Consider the following 20440-nt stretch of genomic DNA (forward strand, 5'->3'; position numbering starts at 1 on the left):
GTCGCTCCGTGGTCAGTACGTCATCCATCAGGAAGCGCCACCTTGCTAAGCGGAGCACCTCTCAGAAACGGCCCGGGGAAGGGGGATAACGCCTCACCACCATGTCCCATAAATGGTGAGCCACTCTGGGATGCCACTCCGGCATTGCAGCCCTCCAGCCGCCAGAGTGACGGCTGGGTCAGCAGCCGAAGAGGCCCCAAGGATCACTGAAGGCTCTGACCCCCTTCCTTTTGTGCAGCGTGCTGCACTTCCGAGCGTCCTCGAGGCCCATCACTCCTTCCGCAGCCTTCTCCTGCACACAGGCATCAGCATTACCCCAGGTCAGTCCCCAGGGCCAGGATCCTGTGCTACAACCCTCACGGACATTCAGGGGGACATGTGCAGTGCTTGACAGGGTTTCGAGTCAGTCAGAGCCCAGGATTCAAAAGGATTTTTAACTCTGCATCGGGCGCTTCAGTTAGGCACGTCTAGTTGCCCATCTTAGTTGGCCACGCAACCCCAAACATGGGCGTTCTAGGCATTCACGAACTCCTCTTACCACCCTCTAAATTATTGAAAATTCATCCTTTTTTCCAGGTTGGAATGTGGAAGGGGATCACTCCCAGGTTTGTATGCTTGAGCAAAGGGCCTCATGAGGAATCATGTTTCTCCATAGAGGGATTAAAAAAAGAAAAATTAAGCATTTGCACACGAGGCCTCATTGACCCTGTGTGGAATTCTACACTGTGGAGAACTCCGTACAAAGAATAGAATAGAAGCCATCAGGAAAAGTGACATGACATTCCTAGTAGGACATCAACATGTTAATCTGCCCTTGAACATAGATGCAAACTCAGGAATTCAGTTTTACAGCTTTGTGAATTGGACCCATCGTGTTTTAAAGTGAGGTGTACTAAAGCTCGAAGTCACTGATTCTCTGTTTATCCTTGAGCCAGGTGGACCGTCGTTCCATTCTGACAAGTCCTTACTGTAATTTTGCCACACTTTCCATAACACTTTCTCTCTATACAACTCTCATAGTACAAAACTCTGCAATGTGTAATCTTCTCCGTTTGAATGTTTTGTGTGACAAAATTGAACTATTTACAGAAATATTGGTTCGATGGCATATGTTGCTGCAGATACACATGTTGAGCACAATCTAAGTCCTTTAATTTACATTATCGTTATTTTTGGTTTATGTGCAAAATATCTTCTGTTAAATTTGAAACCTAAAAAATGAATAACCCAGGATAGGTGGTACACTATCAAGTATAACATAACTAATCTATTTGTAAATCAAGCCCAATTGTTTCAAGCGAACATAGATGTTCAAATATATTTATTTAAAATGTTCATTTTTCTCTATTTCAAATTGCTTGTGGGTAAGACACTGCACAGTGTGGTAATACCTACCTTTGTTGGTAGTGGCAGTTTGCTTTCTTACTTTCCTTCTGGTTGACTTCAGCCATCATTTGAGCACATGCAAATAAAACTTCCCACACTAAAATTAAGATTCTGCACATGCAGAAAATTTAGATGAAAATTTGAAAAAGTAATAATTTTTCTCTATCAATTAGTATGTATTGTAGTGTAAATAGAGGTTGATATTTTCAGATCCTAAGTGCTTTTCCTCAATGGTTCCTCGGCCAGTATAGTGTTGCGCCCAATCTCCCCCTCCCCCCCCCCCCCCCCACACACACACACACGCTTTAGTGGTCTGAAAGCCTTCTATAGGAAGTCCTCGTTCCTTCGTTCCTGGCACATTTCACTGGTACTTCTTAGCGGAAAAGCCCTTAGTTGCAATGTATGAGCTTATGTGATACCGCTTCATGCAAGGTACAAAACAGTGTGTGGTGGAGTGCTCCTGCCTCAATAGAAGTCTGGACTGCTCAAAGGAATATATATCGCATCATCTACAAACATTTCATCTACATGCATTACTTTTGTTTAACATTTCAAGAACACACGTCCTGAATGCCTTTGCATCATCAGCACTAACCTGCACCTTAAATGGTAAATGAGAATGTACCTATTGACAATCTTCTATAGTTGTTCATGTTCTAAAATGATAGCAATGTAACTGTTGAAAGCTAACTGTAAACAGGATCATGTAAAAGTAGGACAATGCAGTTGTGACAGTGTAAAGTGTTGGCCACTGGCCAGGCAGACTTACAAATTCCACAAGAAGCCCAAGAGGTATCTGGCTGAGTACTGTGGCTCAAAATTGGAGCTATTCTCCCTGTGAGGACCAGAAACTATATAATTCATACAGCTGATCTTGGTGTGGCCGTAACCATCTACTTGGAAAAAGCCTGCACACACTTCTGATATACACAAGGTGGATCATAAGGATGGGTAAGGTAGGGCTTTGATAAAGAAAGTTTTACCCATACTAGAGTCTTTCCTGGATACATAAGTCTTCTTCTGTGCACTCAGATAGAATTATAAGTAGGACAAATTAGGTAATAGCGAGAAAGATAAATGCAAACTTGAATTGGTATCATGTTTCCCACAGTGGGTGCCCATCTACAGTAGCAACAATGATGCCTCAGCTTTTGGCATCATCTCGATATGAAGCCATTAATATATTGAAAAAGATTGATAAAGAGGTTGAAACTTCACAGTATCTCTTCTTATTTGTTTAGTACTTTTGCAAAGGAAGTTAAACTTTTTTTCAATTTTTCATCAGATTGTCATTTTGGTACTTACCATTTTGATTTTGAACCAGGGCTATTGAGTTTCTTACTGCTAAGCAATACTAAAATTGGTTCTACTAAACATCTGCAACAAGAGTGAGTAGAGGTCATTATGTGGCAGGGTTGCCTTTTAGCATCCAATCTTTCCAGAGAATGCAGGGGCATCTTCAGTGTTATCAGAAGAGTATGGCACTCCAAGTCCTTTGGACCCTGGCCTTAATGAGGCTGAACATATTGCTGATGATGTATTGCATTCTATCCTGTCTAACATATTCTGACATCTCTTGGAATTAAAATGAAGAATATGATTCCACTACCCAGTGTCACCATAGCAACAAACTATTCTCCAGTGTATGCTGCTGTGCCAAATCCATTAATGTCTCAAAGTTCCCAAGATTTCTCCCAAGACTACAGACAAAGGGTACAAAGGAGAATGGCTGCACTCAACCAAAACCGGTCACATCCTTATTTTGAAAATTATGCAGGCCATCAACCTTGGTCTTCCATGTATGCCAGCACAACTGGGTTTTTCTCAAGGTTGATTTACTGGGCTTATGTATAAGCTAGTATGGAGCAAAGAGTCTTTAATCTTATTGACACTAAATAAGCAATATTCAACTTTTACTCTATATAAAACCTTAGATACAAATAATAAAACATGATAGAGGGAGCATTTGATTGTGATGGTCAATCATGTAGATTCCCTACCAAACCAAAACACTTAAAACAATATTAAAAAATTAAAACAGAAAAACAGAAACAACACAGAAGCTAGCCTCTACCCTATTATGCTCTACCAGAGCCTCTTATCATCAAAAAGGATGCATGCAGAGTTGGACGTGATCTTGTTCAACCTGTAGACAACTCTTCCACAAGATCTGTAGCTTTTGCAGATGAGAATGCTCGTTCCTTATATCCTTCAAATTCTTTTTATTTTTTATTTTTTTTATATTATTTAACAAGCAAGTACCATGACTCTAGATGATCAAGACGTGGAAGTAAATCGCCCTCCAGATGTTTCTTGGGTGTATATTTGCCATTCTACTAGCTCTTCTGATAGCTTGATATAATTATGTTAATTTGCCATGTACGTCTTCTGCAGGTGACTTCTGAATCACATTTTTAACCCATGTCTTCAGATTAGGTACCTCTGTCATCTTTCACATATCTAACCGTCTCCTAGCCAATAGCTGATTGAACGCAGTATCTTTTTAGACATCTTATTTTTAATCTTAAAAGGCATCTCTACCAGTAAGTATGCCTTTGGGATCGTCTTCAGGGACAGGTTTGTACATGTGCACTTTGTCTTTCTAATAGCTTTCTACAATTGGACAAGCCCATTAAATGAGTGAACATCACCATTGTGGCTCTGCATTTAAGGAATATCTGGTAGTTTTGATCTATTTTATGTAACATGCAGAATTATAAATGTCTGAGACCAAAGATCTGGAATATCATACAAAGGACATTTGAACTTCTCAGCTACCCAGAACATAAGGTGTCAAGTGATTACATCCCCCTTGAAGTGCAAAGTTGTTTAAATGCTGAAGGAGGCTACAGTTGATGTTTAATCTTAACAAGCTGTGGCGGGAGTGCAGCTGCTTAAGCTTGGTCTCATTTCCTTCAACAGCTTCGGATACAGAATTTAAACTGATCCCTTCAAAACCATATTTACTGTGACATTCTGTCTAGAGGAGAAGGGTATAGAAGCAGACACTATCATACTTCCCACTAACAGGAAATCAACCCCATAATATCATCAAAGATTTTCCAGATTGGGAGTGTTTCCTTTTTTGACTGAGTTAGTCTCTTATTTGGAAGTGGTAAAAGTTTAGTACGCAGTGATCTGAAATGGGCCTTGTATTGGAAATGTACCTATGCTTTCCTTTCAACTCCCTTGATAATCCAGACCCTAGAGAAATCCATGATGTTTGGAAGTTTGTAGAATATTCAAACATCCCCCATTCTTGTGTTGCTTTTAGGCCCTTGGGAATCAAATATTTTTGTGGTTCAAAGTAGTTTGACTCCTATGTCTGTCTTCCCAAATTTGCATGCAAAAAAATAGTTTATATTTCATGCATTTATTTTGATCTAGTGTCTGAACCACATCAAATATATTTTTATAGCATCATAACAAATTAGCATATTGCTGTATAATTATATTGTAGGGGATTCGACCTACCGTTGATTTGGTTTGGTGGGGGGGGACCTGTTCAATCTCTGAAAGAATACTAACAAATTCAGATATACTCTCCTTCATTCAGGTCGATATTTAAGTCACATCTATTCACATGCTAATATAATTGGGCAGGGTGCAGATCGGGTCGAGGGTCTTATTTGTGAGCTGAAGTCACATCTCACCCCAGCATGTGCTATCAGCCTGTCTACCTTAAATATCTGTTTATCTGTGGCTCGTTTTCCACTGTGCAATAGAGGCCTATCTGATTAAGTCCAGTGATATTGTTGCTGTAAATTGAAGCAACTAAAAACATTTTGATGATGTAAAATATCTGTGTCGTCCTATTAGACACCCAGAACCTCAATGATCTTAGGTGTGGTAGACTACTCAAGAGTGATGCTAGTTACATATTCCCTATTGTGTTTCTAAACCATTTTATTCGTCCAAGCAAACCTCTCTACTAAACACTGCAGTCTACAGAGAGGAAAAAGTGATCTAAAGTTAAATCCGGATATCCTGTTTCAATGCTTTGGAACCTGAGGACTAACTGGAAATGTTTAAAACCTCATTTTAAACAAATGTAAAGTTCAATGCTAATTGAATGCATGAAGGATTTTCACCCCCTGCAGACACCTGCCCATACTTTTTTAGTACAGGCGTCTTGCCACCTTCATTATCCAGGCAACAGGTATCACTGGTATAAGAAATGAGTTTAGTCTCAGCACCTTGTTGAAAAATACATGGACCCAGTATTTATCTTTTTATTCCTCCATTCTTGGATCTTCATTAATATGCATAAGCACTGAATGGATCTGGGTGTCTATTGAATCCAGCTATACTTCTAGCTTATCTGGTTGTACTTAATTTAAAATACTGAACTTAGAATTTATGATTTTTAATAGTCTCTTAAGCACAACTCTGCTGATTAAATATTTTCAAGTTCCTAATTTAACAGGTAAATCAAAATAATAATAACAAGATAGGCAGGTAGGTAAAGTTCCACTGTACACTACAGTATCAGCCTCTGCTGAGTTTTCTGCTCTGCCAACAAAGGGCTTATGAGCTCTTGGCTTTGCACTTTCAGCTTTTTAGTATAACGAATTTTGAGATGTATTCCTTAATCTTTGGAAGTGTTGTTTTCGTTTTTTGTGTCCTTTTTTCCAGATACTGCGTCAACACCTTTAACAAGACTGGTGACTGCATTAGGGAAAATTCTGAAAAAAACCTCTAAATGTTCAGTTATAAGTCCTTGGTGTGTAGAATACAGAGTTCCAGAGGTGGAATCAATCTTACAGCCATCCTTATGGTCCTTCTGAGATGCAATAAACACAATAGGTACTCATGGTCAGTATATCTGAAAAAGGGGTTGGTCTGTCTGTAATGGTATGAGTGCCTTCGACTTAAAGGATGGTAGCCTGCTTCATTATAGGGCCCTTCCTCACATCACAATCAAGGTAAGTGGTGGTGTGTGCTACAACTCTCCACATTTAGGAACTTCTATGTATTAATCAGAAAGGAGGAAGTCCTCTGTTGCTGAAGCTATGGGTGTGTGAACAAAGGGTCTGGGAAAGAGGACTGTTAAAATACCTTCTGGTGGGCCTGTGTTATTTTATTGTTGTCCCCCAGTGAGTAGGGGATAAAAAATGAGGTGTCAAACAACATTTCATTCCCATTCCAGGGGCAAAGCACCACTGAGTCAGCAACGCAACACCAACCACATAGACTTAATGATACACTGGGATCACAATGGGGGTCAGAGCTCATCCGCTGTACTCTGTCTTAGAAAGACAGACCAGAAATGTGTTAGGAAATATGTTGTGCATATGTGTGCATTGTGAGCTGGAGTCATAAATGCATATGGAAAACCACTGTCCACTGAGTCTCAACTGGACTGCTGTAAAGTGTACCCTGTAATGTGATCCCTGGAAAACAACAGTTCCTACTATGTTCAGTTTGGTGTTTTATTGTCCTGAGGGAGTAGTATACAGAAAAACAGGGCAAACTAGAACATAGATATGCAGTGATACTATAAAGTAATTTGGTTAGGATTCAAACATTAAAAAATAATTGGAATATGGTATGCTACTTGTCCTTTTACATCTTGTATGGATAGATGATGGAGTTTGTGTATCTCGTGGTAGGCCTGCCCTCACCTCTAAGGGTTATGAAACTCTCCTTTCAAAGTTAGTATTGTGGACTGTGGTGAGATGGGCAATGGTCTCTAGTGTATTTTTCCCTACTTAGAGAAAGGCAGTGGTTGCTGTTATCTTAAAAATAAGCTACTGGTGACAAATACTCCTTCACTAATGACGTGTCGTTGCAGAGCTGGAATAACAAATAGGGAAAAAGAGTAACAAGTGGGTAAGCGTTAAAATTGCTATGCACTAAAAATCAAGGTGCACAACTAAAGAATCCAGCACATAAATCATCCTTGCCTTTTTTATCAGAACTGACTTTTTCAGGAGGTGCCCCTGATTCACTTTAAAGGCTCAATCCAAAGAACATCCAAATCTCAAGAGTACAATAATATATTTCTGCCCTTTGGTGTAGTAATGAAGGAATCAAAAGGTTACATGGTTGTTTAGAGCTAAAAATGTCTAGCAGATTGTTAAAAAAGGAATCTCGTCCTTCAACTGATTTATCCACAGCTTAACAATAGAGCTCAGGATGTGCTTTATAAATATTTATTGATTTCGACTAAACTGGTAAATTGTTTAGGTCTATCTTACCTAGTCAACATTAGCAGCTTTCTCAACACAAAGTTGGTTGTGTCTTCTTAAAGATGACATACTTGTTCCTCTTTGAGGCCTGCCTGTCCTACTAGATTGCAGGAATGACTGTCACTGTGCTGACCTGCAGGAACCAGTGGGGATCTGGGTCCTCCCCTGACAAAATGCAGCAGTCCCGCCTGATGAGAGAATAATCTTGAAGGCTACCTCCATTGTGAGACTGCAGCGGATCAACATGACAGCGTTACTGGGAAAGAAATATACTCGAGCACGGTTGGCTATCATGAATGTAGGACCCACTGATGCATACCACGTGTTAGTGCTTTATATCTGTGAAAGAGGAATGCAGCTTCTCAAGGAACTTGCTGCACCTTACCAGAACTGTGAGGCACCCCTACTTTGAAATGGATGTGCACCGCTGCAAAGGGGTTGTGGGACTGTGATGCATTGTGATGGCTGCAGGCTCAGTGAGTGAGATGTGAAGACCTCCTTCATCTCTAATGAGGATGCCTTCTGATGGAGCTTTTTTGACACAACAGGAGAACGAGTGTGATGGGGTGAGTACACTAGAGCCTTTGATGGTGAGAATGTATTCAAAGACAAAGAATATGTAATGAAATAATAGAAATAGTAGCTGCTGCCTGGCACAAAAGAAATCAGCAATATATCCCAGGAATCAAGCTTGAATTATTCAAATATTTTAAATTATGTTTTGCAAATTCAGTAATTCTGATTTCAAACATCCATATATCAGTTTTTTGAATATATGCATGTTTTTTTCTTTATAATCCAAGATTTCCCCTTTATTTAAAGAAACTTAATTCATTGCAATTACAGCTAATAATAGCTAATTACACTATTTTTCTCTTGAATACCAATTTTAGTTTCTTGTAAATCCCTGGTCCCCAAAATGAAGCTTATTATTTATATCGAATACACACGTACAACTCTCTCACAATGCACAAATATTGTCATTACACGACAGACAGCGCTGCCACCGTGCCACTGATGTCCACAATATGCAAAATAAGCCCACAATGTCGGGGATAAATGTCCGGGATAGATGCCACAGTATCTAGGGAACCCACAAGCTGCCAAGAATGGCTGCTATTGTGGCAGAGATGGTCACCATTATGCCGTGGTCTAACAGTACACCCACAATAAAGCCAAATATGCTCACAAAATGCCAAGAATGACTATTATTATACGAAAGCCACCATTATGTGAGGGCTGGTGTGTGAAGGATTTTTTATCAGTTTGTCCCGTTTACTAGTATTATGTGGGTATGGCCACAGAAAGTTAAGGATGCTCACAGCTTGCCAAGGATATCCACTATGAATCCACATATTGTCTTTATTAGGCAATGGATGCACAAATATATCAAGAAGAATCACCTTTATGTGTCTGCCACTGGTATGTCAGTGGTGTGCCACAATCATGCCAGAAATGTACCAGAGACAGAACCCTTGTGACTAGGAGAGGACCAAATGTCTTTGGTGGTCTCAGATGCCAGGTTGCTACCAACAAGGTAAATTGCACCAGAAATACTTGTGTGCCCAGGCGAACACACAGTTTGACATGCATGCACACTTCTCTCCCTCCCCTGAGAGCAAGTGAGGTTCTTACCTCTTTCTGTTCTCTTTGCAGCCCTGCTCACTTCTACTCTAACTTCTGCAGTACTGCCTTGAGCCTTTCCCCCTGGCCACTGCTGACATTCATATTTCCAGGCTCCTGTGTTCATGCCCAGCACGGCAGACTGCATTTGTTCCTTAACATAGCCACTCTGTCATTTTGCTGGTTTGAGAGTAGAGCCATGTAGTCATATTACAGTTCCCTCTGCTTGTGTCTCTCTGCATATCTCTGACATTGGTTTGCCTGGTGTTCACTCTCAAGGGTCTGGAGCTGAGTGATGCTGATTCTCATAGTGTGAGAAGGGACATCTCCGCCTCCAGACCCTATGAATGATGTGCATGGCTAAGCTTCATGGCCCAGTCCTACGTTTTGGAGACCCCTGGCCTGCAATGTATTCACCTATTTGAAAAGCACCTTATCTTGCTCTTCTTGAAGGAGCCCCCTTTTGAGAACATTGCTCAGGGACTACATGGAAGCTAGACCCGCCTTTACTATACACTACTGGTTTGACTTGTCTCCAGAGCAGGTTGGCAAGTAGGTCAGGCCTCTGTGTGAAACATTTTTGCACAATAGGTCAATATTTCTTTTTCTTTTTATCTTTTTCTTTATTTGCTTGGATTTCCCACTACCCTTCTTAGGGAGCTAATTGTAATCTTGAGTTGTACTTCTGGGTATTGTCATTACATTTTTAACTAACCCACCGAATGCTGATAGAAACCATGTACATGCATAGCGAAAACGTAGTTACGAAATGAAGATCCTTCCTCTTGCTCAGCGAAATTTGAACTAGTTGGGCTAACTGCCATTGTGTTGTATCATGGATTGCTGGAGAGCCTAGCTGCCTGAAAGTGGCAGAGTCAATTTTTCTTTTACTTGGAATCACCTGCCTATCCTTTTTTCCTTTTTAAATTCGGATTCAAGAAAAGTCGAAGCTGCTGAATTAGGTTTTACACTTAAAATGTAACTCAGGTTGAGTATTTAACTAAAAGGAAAGTCACTTTGTCATTGTTTTTTATTTCTTAAAAGAGGAGTTTCTCACTGTTAAGTGTATCCTGACATCTCATACTTTCATTACTTACTCGTGGAATGAAGTTACCTACTATGTAAACCTGGGATTACCAGTAAGTATATTTTTCATCTCACCTTTTGTCCACCTACTGATGATTTCATTACTTTCTCTCCTGTACTTGTGACACTTGATTCTCACTGCTCTTATTGTTTTGAAATGTTGAATGTATGCTGCTTTTGTTAAAATCTTTTTATTAATCTACTTAAAGAAGCTTTCATTGAAAAGGTTTCATTTACACTTAATTTTATTGTGTCCTCTTCATGCCTTCCAGTTAGACAGGTTTAAAGAGCCGCCAGCCTTTGGCCCAATGTGTGATCTGCTGTGGTCTGATCCATCAGAGGATTATGGCAATGAGAAGACGATGGAACATTTTACACACAACACTGTTCGAGGATGTTCCTACTTCTACAGGTTGGCAAACATTCTCTCTATTTATCCTCTTGTTTCAGACCATGGTTGCCATCCCACACTTTCTTTTAGAGAGAGGCAGTTGCTTATTTCATTGGTAGGCTATAAGTCCGGAGAGCACTTGCAAAGTTTAGGTTTACTTCTGACACTACCAGTGCCCAGCTTTGAGTGTGATGTACAGTTGAACTTCTGGTGTCCTTCTCTGTCACAGACAAATGACATCCTTGAGTGCCTAAGGACTTCACACCCACATATAGGCCTGACCGATCCACTACATTCAGCTTCTTAAGTTTCAGTTCATTGTTGGCTGTTTGGAGGGAAAAGGAACCTGTGTCATTTTCCTTCTATTTTTCCCAACTATGTGACTTTTGAATGGGTGGTTTCTTCAGTGATTATTTTGCTGTGAAGATTGTTCTTCTTTTTCTCTCTTTGGTCATTTCTGTGAGTGGTGACATTTGGCATATATTTCATATCTCATTTGCAAATGAGTGTTGAACCTTACTGCTGCTCACGTACACTGCTGTCTTTTAGGGATCTTCTTACGTCAACACTTCTGCATAAGATTTGCAGATATTTTCTTTGTGAACGGTCTTGCCTCAGATGCACTTCAGATGGACTTCAGTACGTTGATTAAACTAGGAGTACCCTATGGCTTGAAACATCTGAATTGTATGACTTCTCTGCTTCAGAGACTCTGTTTTAGTGTCTTTTGAACAGACGAGAATTAGTATGTTTTATTGTATGTTTTACTGGTGAGACAGATCATAGTTGTAGGAGGCTTGCCTGGCTTGTAGTGGGTACCTTAGGTACTTACACCTTATACCAGGTCAAGTTATCCCTTATTAGTGAAATGTAGTAGTGTTCTACAGCTTAGGCTGATAGAGGTAGCTGTAGAAGAGCAGGTTAGGCTGAACTAGGAGACATAACATAACGTGTATTTGTAAGCGCACATTCACCCGTAGGCCTCTTGGCGCTGAATAACAGATGTTTATTGTTACCCAACTCAATGGTACTCATTTTATCGACCTCAGAATTTTGGATGAAAGGCTGAGTGGACCCGCTGGGATTTGAACCTGTGACCATGAGGTCAAACACAGGCCCCTACAGTGGACGCATTAGTCCACTAAGCCACCAGACCCGTTGCAAAGCTCCTGCAATAACGCTATAGTAAAACAATACTTATACACAATAAAAGACAATACTCCGTGTTACCAAAAATAAAGGTACTTTATTTTAGTGACACAAGGCCAAAAATATCTTAGTGGCATTACTCCTTCTGGAGTTAAGTATTATACACAATATATACACTAGACACCAAAATCAGGTAAGTAAATAATCACAGAATAGTGCAAACAATAGAAAATACCATAGAATGCAATAGGAAGAAATAAGCCTAGGGGCAACACAAACCATATACTAAAAGTGGAATGCGAATCACGAATTCCCCCTCCTAGGCAAGGGTGTAGAGGGGTGCTGGGAGTGTAAGAAAACCACAAAGGTGAGTAAAATACCCCACCCAGAGCCCAGGAAAGTAGTAGTAAAGTACTCCAAGTTTCCTCCGGACACACTACAAGTCGTGATTAGAGGTATTGCAAGAACCAAGCAAGACTGCAAGCAACAAATGGTGGATTCCTGGACCTGAAGACCTGTAAAGAGAGGAGACTAAGTCCAGAAGTCGCAGAAGATTCCGGGAAGGACAGGAGCCCCTGCCAACCCAGAAGATGGTGCAAAAGAGGATTCTTACAACCGTAGAAGTCTGCAGAAAAGCACAAAAGAAGGTGGCTGCGGGTTCCTGCGTGATGCAAAGGATGTCTCCACACCATCACCAGCTGGACGGAATCAAGCCACCTCAGGTTAAACACAGACAAGACAGAATTACTCATCTTCGGCTCCAACCCCTCAGCTTGGAATGACTCCTGGTGGCACACCTCCCTAGGATCTGCACCCTCACCCACCACTCAAGCACGCAACTTGGGCTTCATCTGGGATTCCACACTCAGCATGACTCAGCAGGTCAATGCCATCTCCTCTTCCTGCTACAACACCCTCCGCCTGCTCCGCAGAATCTTCAAATGGATTCCCATCGAAACCAGGAAAACCGTCACCCACGCCTTGGTCAGTAGCCGATTGGATTACGGAAACGCCCTATATGCAGGAATAACAAACAAACTCCAAACAAAACTGCAAAGAATCCAGAACGCATCCGCCCGCCTCATTCTGGACATCCCACGCTGCGACCACATGTCACCCCACCTCAGAGACCAACACTGGCTACCAGTATCAAAGAGGATCAATTTCAAAATCCTCATCCACGCACACAAGGCCCGCCACAACACAGGTCCCGCCTACCTCAACGACACTCACCTTTCACACCCACCCGCAACCTTCGCTCCGCCAACCACGCCCTTGCGTACGTTCCTCACGTCCGCCGCACGACCTCCGGAGGAAGATCATTCTCTCAACTTGATGCAAAGACCTGGAACTCCCTACCACTCCACCTCCGCCTGACCCAAGACCTTCTATCTTTCAGGAAACACCTCAAGACTTGGCTTTTCGACTAGTAGCTCTATAACCCCCCCCCCCCCCCCCCCCCCCCCTCTGCCCCCTAGCGCCTTGAGACCTTACCGGGTGAGTAGTGCGCTTCATAAATCCCTGATTGATTGATTGATGCCGGCGAGTTGCAGCACTGGATTCGTCCAACAAGCCTTGGTTCAAGCAATGTCACAGATTGCGTCAAAATGGCGCTGCCTGGACCCAGGAGGGACCTGGGGGGCCTCAACTCTGACTGAGGAGGCAGAGGGGGCTCCCAACACTGGAGGGAACCCACAGATGACCAGACAGCACCCACGGAGGTCCCAGGATACGGGGACAAAGAAGGTGCAAATTGCGGTTGCTGCAGCACTACAAAAGAAGGTCCCACGCCCCCGGATCACAACTCAGCGAGTTGAGCGTCGCAGGATAGAGTACTCGCGAAATGGGCCAGGCTGTGCACAAAGGATTCTTGCAAATAGTGCACAGAGGCCTCAGGAGGTGAAGATGACGCAGTGCACAGGGGTACTGTCGCAGACGGGGAAGGCAAGCACTTACCTCCTCCAAATTTGGACAGCTGGACCTTATGACAGTCTGTGTTGAAGGGGTCCGCCGCCTGTGTTCCAGGGAGCATGCTCGTTGCCAGGAGAGGAGATAACCAATCGTCGTCTTAGAAGGTGCCTGCTGGAACAGGGAAGTCACTCCACAGGGAGATTTCTTCGGTCCTTCTGGTGCAGGGTGAAGACTGGGAGTCACCAGGGCGTGACACCTTGGAAACTGTTGCAGTTGCTGGCTGGAGCTGAGGTTGCAGAGTCACAGTAGCCTTTCTGGATACTTTGTTGCAGTTACAGCGGTTTCTGGAGCAGTCTGCCTTTGATCCGATGGTCAGAGGATAAAGCAGGAGTTGCAGAGGATTCCTGGTGGAAACTTGCAAGCTGAATCTGAAGAGGAACCCACAGGAAAGACCCTAAATAGCCCTGAGAGGGGGATTGGCTACCTAACCAGGGGCCATATGTACGAACATATTTTCCCATAGACACAGAATGGGCAAAACTGCTTGCTACATCTGGCCCCAGGTATGCACCTATCAGGAGGGGTCTCTGATGTCACCTGCTGGCACTGGCCACTCAGATCTCCAGAGTGTCCCCACACCTTGGAAAACAAGATGGCTAACGCTAGGGACACACTGGAGGAGCTCTGAGCACTACCCCCGGGGTGGTGATGGACAGGAGAGGTCAATCCCCTTTCCTTTGTCCAGTTTTGTGCCAGAGCAGGGACTGGGGGTCCCTGAACCGTTGCAGACTGGCTTATGCAAGGAGGGCACCATCTGTGCCCTTCAAAGCATTTCCAGAGGCTCTGGGAGGCTACCCCTCCCAAGTCTATAACACCTATTTCCAAAGGGAGAGGGTGTAACACCCTCCTCCCAAAGGAAATTCTTTGTTCTGCCTTCCTGGGACTGAGCTGCTCAGACCCCAGGAGGGCAGAACCCTGTCTGCGAAGTGGCAGCAGTTCTAGCTGCAGTGCAAGCCTCAGAGAGCTGGTTTGGCTGTACTGGGGGTCCATGGTGGAGCTCACAGGATGCATGGGATTGGCCCCCCAATACCAGATTTGGAATGCGGGGGGGAGAAACACTTCCTTGATTTTAGAAAACTTACATGGCCATATTTCGAGTTACTCTTGTGAAGCTACAAATAGGAATTGCCCTAATGTAGTGCACGCGTGTAATGGTATCCCCGCACTCACAAAGTCTGATGAATTGGCCCTGAACAGCATGGGGGCACCTTTGCTAGTGTAAGGGCGCCCTCACACTTTGTAACTTTGCACCTAGCCTTGAGTAAATGAAGGTTGGACATATTGGTGACTTATAAGTTGCTTAAGTGTCGTGAAAATGGCTGTGAAATAGTGTGTGCACTCTTTCACACAGGCTGCAGTGGCAGTCCTGTGAAAGGGTTTGTCTGAGCTCCTTATGGGTGCAAAAGAGTGAGACAGTTAAAAACACACTGATACACACTCACAAACAGGCCAAAGGTGGGGGTAACCATGCTAGAAAGAGGCTACTTTCTCACAATAGTCCTTTTATATGTGAGGCTTAAGGCTACAGAAGATGGTACTGCAGAAAAAAACAAATATGTCTGATTCTTCTGGGACATTCCTATTGAGAATCCAGTGGTACTGAATATGTCCTTACTCTACCAAGAACATTGCTATCTGAAGAAAGTATAATTACATTTTCGATCGCATGTAGGCTCTCCCCTATTTAGTAACCATTGCTCTTTAGTAACCAGCCATTTAAATGTGTCACAGTTTGTTTCATATTGTAGTGCAACACAGAGAGGATGACCGACAGGATCCTTCTTTTCTAGACTCTTGGATCTTTTATAGAGTTATATGCTTGTGTCAGTCCCCTTTCATCATGCTAGAACTCCTAAGTAAATGATAAAAAGTAGTAATATATAGTCAATCTAACACCATTTGCTTAGCAGCACATTCACCTCATTGTGAATGGCCAACCTTCAGCCACTCATCCCCCAGCTCCCCTCTTCCCCCCCCCGCACCCCCCCCCCACCCCCCACAAACCCTGATCTCCCCACCACAAGGCCACCACCTCTAGTTGCTACCACACTTAGTGTGTGTAAAAGAGTCTCTATCCAAATATGGGCATTTTCTTTGCCTAGTTGGGGAGTTAAAGAACAAGCCTAGTGACACTGAATCGGTATGCATAAATGGCCTAATGCCTGATTATATAATGCATTAGCAGCATACAGGCGCTCAAGAACCCCCCTTAAGTGCGCTTTTTGGTGCCATTGCTCGACCAGTTTGCAACAGATTTGGCCAAAGTATAAGCTATCTTTGGCTGACAAGATCGCACTTGTGACTGGAAATTCTGATATTCTTTGTCGTCATTCCAGAGGGCACCAATACAGAAGCTGGAAATGTCCAGGGGAAGGAAAATAAGAACCACTAGCCAACAGTAAACCTGCCCGGCACCAACTAGCTGGCACAGTTTTCTTATACAAGCGGTGGAGACTGCATAGTATATTGTTTCGAAGAGTTGTGCAGGAAACATTTTGTGTATACCCCCGAATGTGAAAGCTTTTTGCACAGCACGTCCGTCATGCCTTTTACAGCATTTTGCTAGTCAGTGAGCTTGGCCTAATCCTTTCATTTGTCACATCCAAAGACAACTTTCAATATCAAGTTTAGAAGATAAAGCACCAACCCTTCTACCAGTAGTGTTAAGGGTATCAATGAACAAAACGAAGACTACAATATGCGCGCCAAGTTATCTGATATAAAAGCTCCTCTCACTCTAGGATTTAGAAGGCAAGTTAGAGACTTATTCACTTTACATTTCTGTCCTCACATTTTTCACACCAGTGGGACGCTGGTTAAATGATATGCAGGATTAGAATCCCATCTACAATCTCCAAAAAAAAATCACATCAAACAAGTGGATTTTAGGTACCCTTTTCTGTGTCAATAAATTAATCAAAAAGCCTCATTATATTTTACTTCTGAAGGGAATTAGACATCAACTGAAAACTGGAGTGAGAGCAGATCATGTTGATGAAAGGAGGCATTGAAATGTGGCATGCAAGTCAAGGGAACAAAAGTTGTATTCAGCATGGTTCTTGCTTAAAACTAAAGATCAGGTGACATGAGAACCATTTTTTATTCTTACCAACTCAGCAACTACCACAAAAATAATATCTTTAAAAAGGTGGAGCCCTATGACATTTAATTTATAGTCAGTTGAACTTTGTCGTTTTTAGGTCAAGCGCACCAGCACTTTCCCACCTGTTTATCTGTCGGCTTTTAACCATGCCCATCTCACGCCGATCACTTTCACTTTCACTTGTTCATGGGCTTGCCTTTTAAAAATCCCTTGATTTCATTGGTAAATGCGTTACGTTTGTCCCGTTACATTGGATTATTGCACGATTTCTGATATACTTCAGCGTGGGCGAACAATTTTTTTTCTTTTGTATCTCCACTTCATGTTCGATAGCGCTCGCAGCGCCAATCGTGTGAACTCCGGTGATGGTATTGCAACACTGGTCACATTGATCACATTGTTACCTAATCAGAGTCATTTCTATTGGCTCTCCCCTTCGCGCTCCATGGCTTTTACAAAAACCCTTGTAATTGATAAATTACTTTTAAAAAAAACCCACAGAAATCCACACCATGGCTCTCCCAGCATCGCAGGAGAGCCGATACTACAATATTCACTGCATTCGGGGAAAACTTGCCCTATAATGCTTTGCAAACATTATTTTTCTAAACATTTTGGCCATAACTAAGCCTGTGGTCATCCTAGGACAATGGGACCACCACCAAAACGTTCAGCACGTCACACTCTTTCTGTTTAGGTCATCTCTGGGTCCCCACACTAGGTTAGTGGGGATCCCAAAATAATAACCCCTCCCAACATTCAGTGTCTTTTTAAGCTCCCATAGAGCTGGAACTTTTGTTTTACAGCTGGGAGTAGTTTGTGTTCTAAGGGCCTTAGTATTGCAAGTAGGCCTGTTAGGCCTGAAAATGTGTAAGGCACTACGCCCTCTAGGGGCTAAATATATGGCTGCACTGCATGACTTTATGCCATTGTATTTTCATGTGGTTATGCCCTCTAGGGGCTAATTATATGGTTTCATGACCATGTTTCTTACAAATGCTATTTTTATTGTGGTCACTCAAGAGGCTGTTCTGAGTATTAGTCAACATAATACAATATTTGTTGCACTCTGTTGTCCCCTTTGCAGGGCATTCTTTTACAAAACGTATTTGCTCATAACTCAGCCTGGAGTAGTCCTAGGACAATGGGACCACCTTCAAAATGTTCAGACTGGGTTAGTAGGGACCCAAAATAATAACCCCTCTTACCATTCAGTGTCTTTAATTTCTCTCATGACTGGAACTTTTGTTTTACAGCTGATAGGTAGTTTGTATTTTAAGGGTCTTGTTTGTAGTATCATTGCAGTAGGCCTGCTTGCCCTGAAAATGTGTAATGCACTGTGCCCTCCAGGGGATAAATATATGGTTACACTGCATTACTTTCGGTCATTTTCTTTTCATGTGGTTAGCCCTCTAGGGGCTAACTGTATGGTTATGTGACCATGTTCCTTACAAATGATATTTTCACTGTAGTGTCCTTTAGGGACTCTACTGAGCATTATTCTAATGTCAAAAGTATATTTCTGATTAATGTTTTATTGGGTTTATATGATAATTGTATATGTTTTATTAATCTCTCCTTATTGCAATTATGACCATGATTCAGGCCAATTGTAACTTCCTTATTACACTATGACTGTTTGAACACTCTTGATATGTTTGGGTGACCCTTCCAGTTTATTTCTCTCATTACTCCTCTGTGGCTGTCTTGTGTTTATTTTGGGGAATTGTGTTAGCCAGCCAGCAACTCTGATGGTGGGATGGTGAAAGTGGTATGCTATGGGAATTAACATGGCAGATTTAAATTGGGATGCTAAATGGCAACATTTTAATTTTTGGCAGCAGATAGAGGAAAAGGGTAAATGGAAGTGATTTAGTTATATGCAGGGCCGTTTAAATTATGTGGCAGGAAAAGACCAGTTATGAATTTTCTCTAACAGTAGATGTATCTCAAGCAAATGTGAGACCTATTGCATTGCAAATGCTTGTTTGGTTTAGCTGTGTTGTTTTTGGCCCTATATAATTATTTTTCACATCTGCATTGATAAAGGGGTTTCATAAAGGACTTTGCACCAGTAACAAAGTGGTCCCCTGGGAACTCAATGCGTTCTTATTAGGCCTGTGAGAATCCTGGTTACACATTAAATGTCTGTTTTGTTACTTTTTTTAACATCCTGTAGGCAGGTAGGAGAACGATGATGAGAGTGAAAAACATTTTGTGTAAAGGAAGCGTTCTTGCATTTATATGCAAGGTGATATTTGGGACCACTCCTAAGTCCAAACCTGAGGTAGAGAGAGAATTGCATGCCCACCATGTGATTCTTTAGTTATTCTTCTCAAATCCTGCCACACTAGCTGTGAGGTTGCTTCTATCTATGGACATCAAATGTTGTCTAAAGTTTTACCAAATAGAACAAGAGTGTTCAGATCATCATATCTGCTTTTTTGTGGCACTTTTCCACAGTAAAATAGCTCAACCCTTAATCGTAAGACATAGCAAGATGTCTTTAAATATCTGTAACCTACTGTCACACCAAAGGCAATTGCACAGGTGACAAGTTCACACTCCATGAGCAGCATCTCATCAGCTGCTTTGACCAGTGCTAGAGTTCGTCTTGTAGATGCCTGCCGAGCAGTAACCTTGAGAACCAGAACCTACATTCATGAAGCACTTCTGCCTCCTCATGCAGACCAGAAAAAGAAAATGTTACCTAATTGTAAATGCAGTTATCCAGCATAGATCGTATTAAATTAAAATATTGCCCTTCCATCTCTCCAAGACACTCCTTATAAACTCATCCTATGAAATTTGAACTGTGGTGGCACCTAACTCTAGTGGGGTGAATTTTACATTCACCTAATTGAGTGTGTTTAATAACACATTCGCCTTGTTGTGAGTATTCAAACACAGAATGTAAATACACCCTTGTGAATACTCATTACTGTTGTTTTTCATGTTACCACATACTCCCAGCCTGTTGATTAGTAACTATACATGCATCAGAATCTATGACCGATGTCAATGCTGGAGAGTGTACTTATTAGTAAGCACTGCTGAATTTGTAAATAAAAACGTGCCGGTGCCCAAAGCCCTCCTCTTAAACACGCAGCTGCTGCTGCAGTTAAATGTGCGAACACGGAATACTGAGGCAGCTTAACCCTGAAGCCATCTCGGGCCTCTTCAATCTATTAAAAGCCACTCCCTGCCCCTTCAGCTCACTCTTGCAGCTTTCTGCTTTTTCTCATTGTGACACTTTTTTGTTTTTCTCTTTCTCCGTCTTTCCCATGTCCATCTTTTGCTCGCAGTAAATGCTCGAGGCAGAAAAATAAGTGCCGGCCCTCAAAAATAAGTGCTGGTGCTCTGCACCGGAAACATCAAGCACAAATTAAGCACTGCTATTAAGTAACTGTTCTTGCTCTCACAAATGTTGTGGTTCTTCATTTTTGTAAAGTTTCTCAGTTAGTTTGAGACATTCTTTAGATTTAAAAAATCCTAGCCTTAGACTTTCTCCCACATAAAAGCCTTCCAGCAGTTCAGACT

The 20440-nt window shown here is 42.2% G+C and overlaps 1 protein-coding gene across 1 annotated transcript in view; it reads left to right on the plus strand.

Annotated features, from left to right (window-relative positions):
- The window catches only part of PPP3CC (protein phosphatase 3 catalytic subunit gamma), a 548773-nt gene that overhangs the window by 359585 nt on the left and 168748 nt on the right, over window positions 1-20440 (plus strand). Inside the window, exon 6 of the mRNA XM_069214030.1 lies at window positions 10559-10698. Coding sequence (XP_069070131.1) covers window positions 10559-10698 — 140 coding nt within the window. The remainder of the gene's footprint in view (window positions 1-10558; window positions 10699-20440) is intronic.

The sequence above is a fragment of the Pleurodeles waltl genome, chromosome 11, assembly GCF_031143425.1.
Source record: "Pleurodeles waltl isolate 20211129_DDA chromosome 11, aPleWal1.hap1.20221129, whole genome shotgun sequence".
In the NCBI taxonomy this organism is placed as follows: Eukaryota; Metazoa; Chordata; class Amphibia; order Caudata; family Salamandridae; genus Pleurodeles; species Pleurodeles waltl.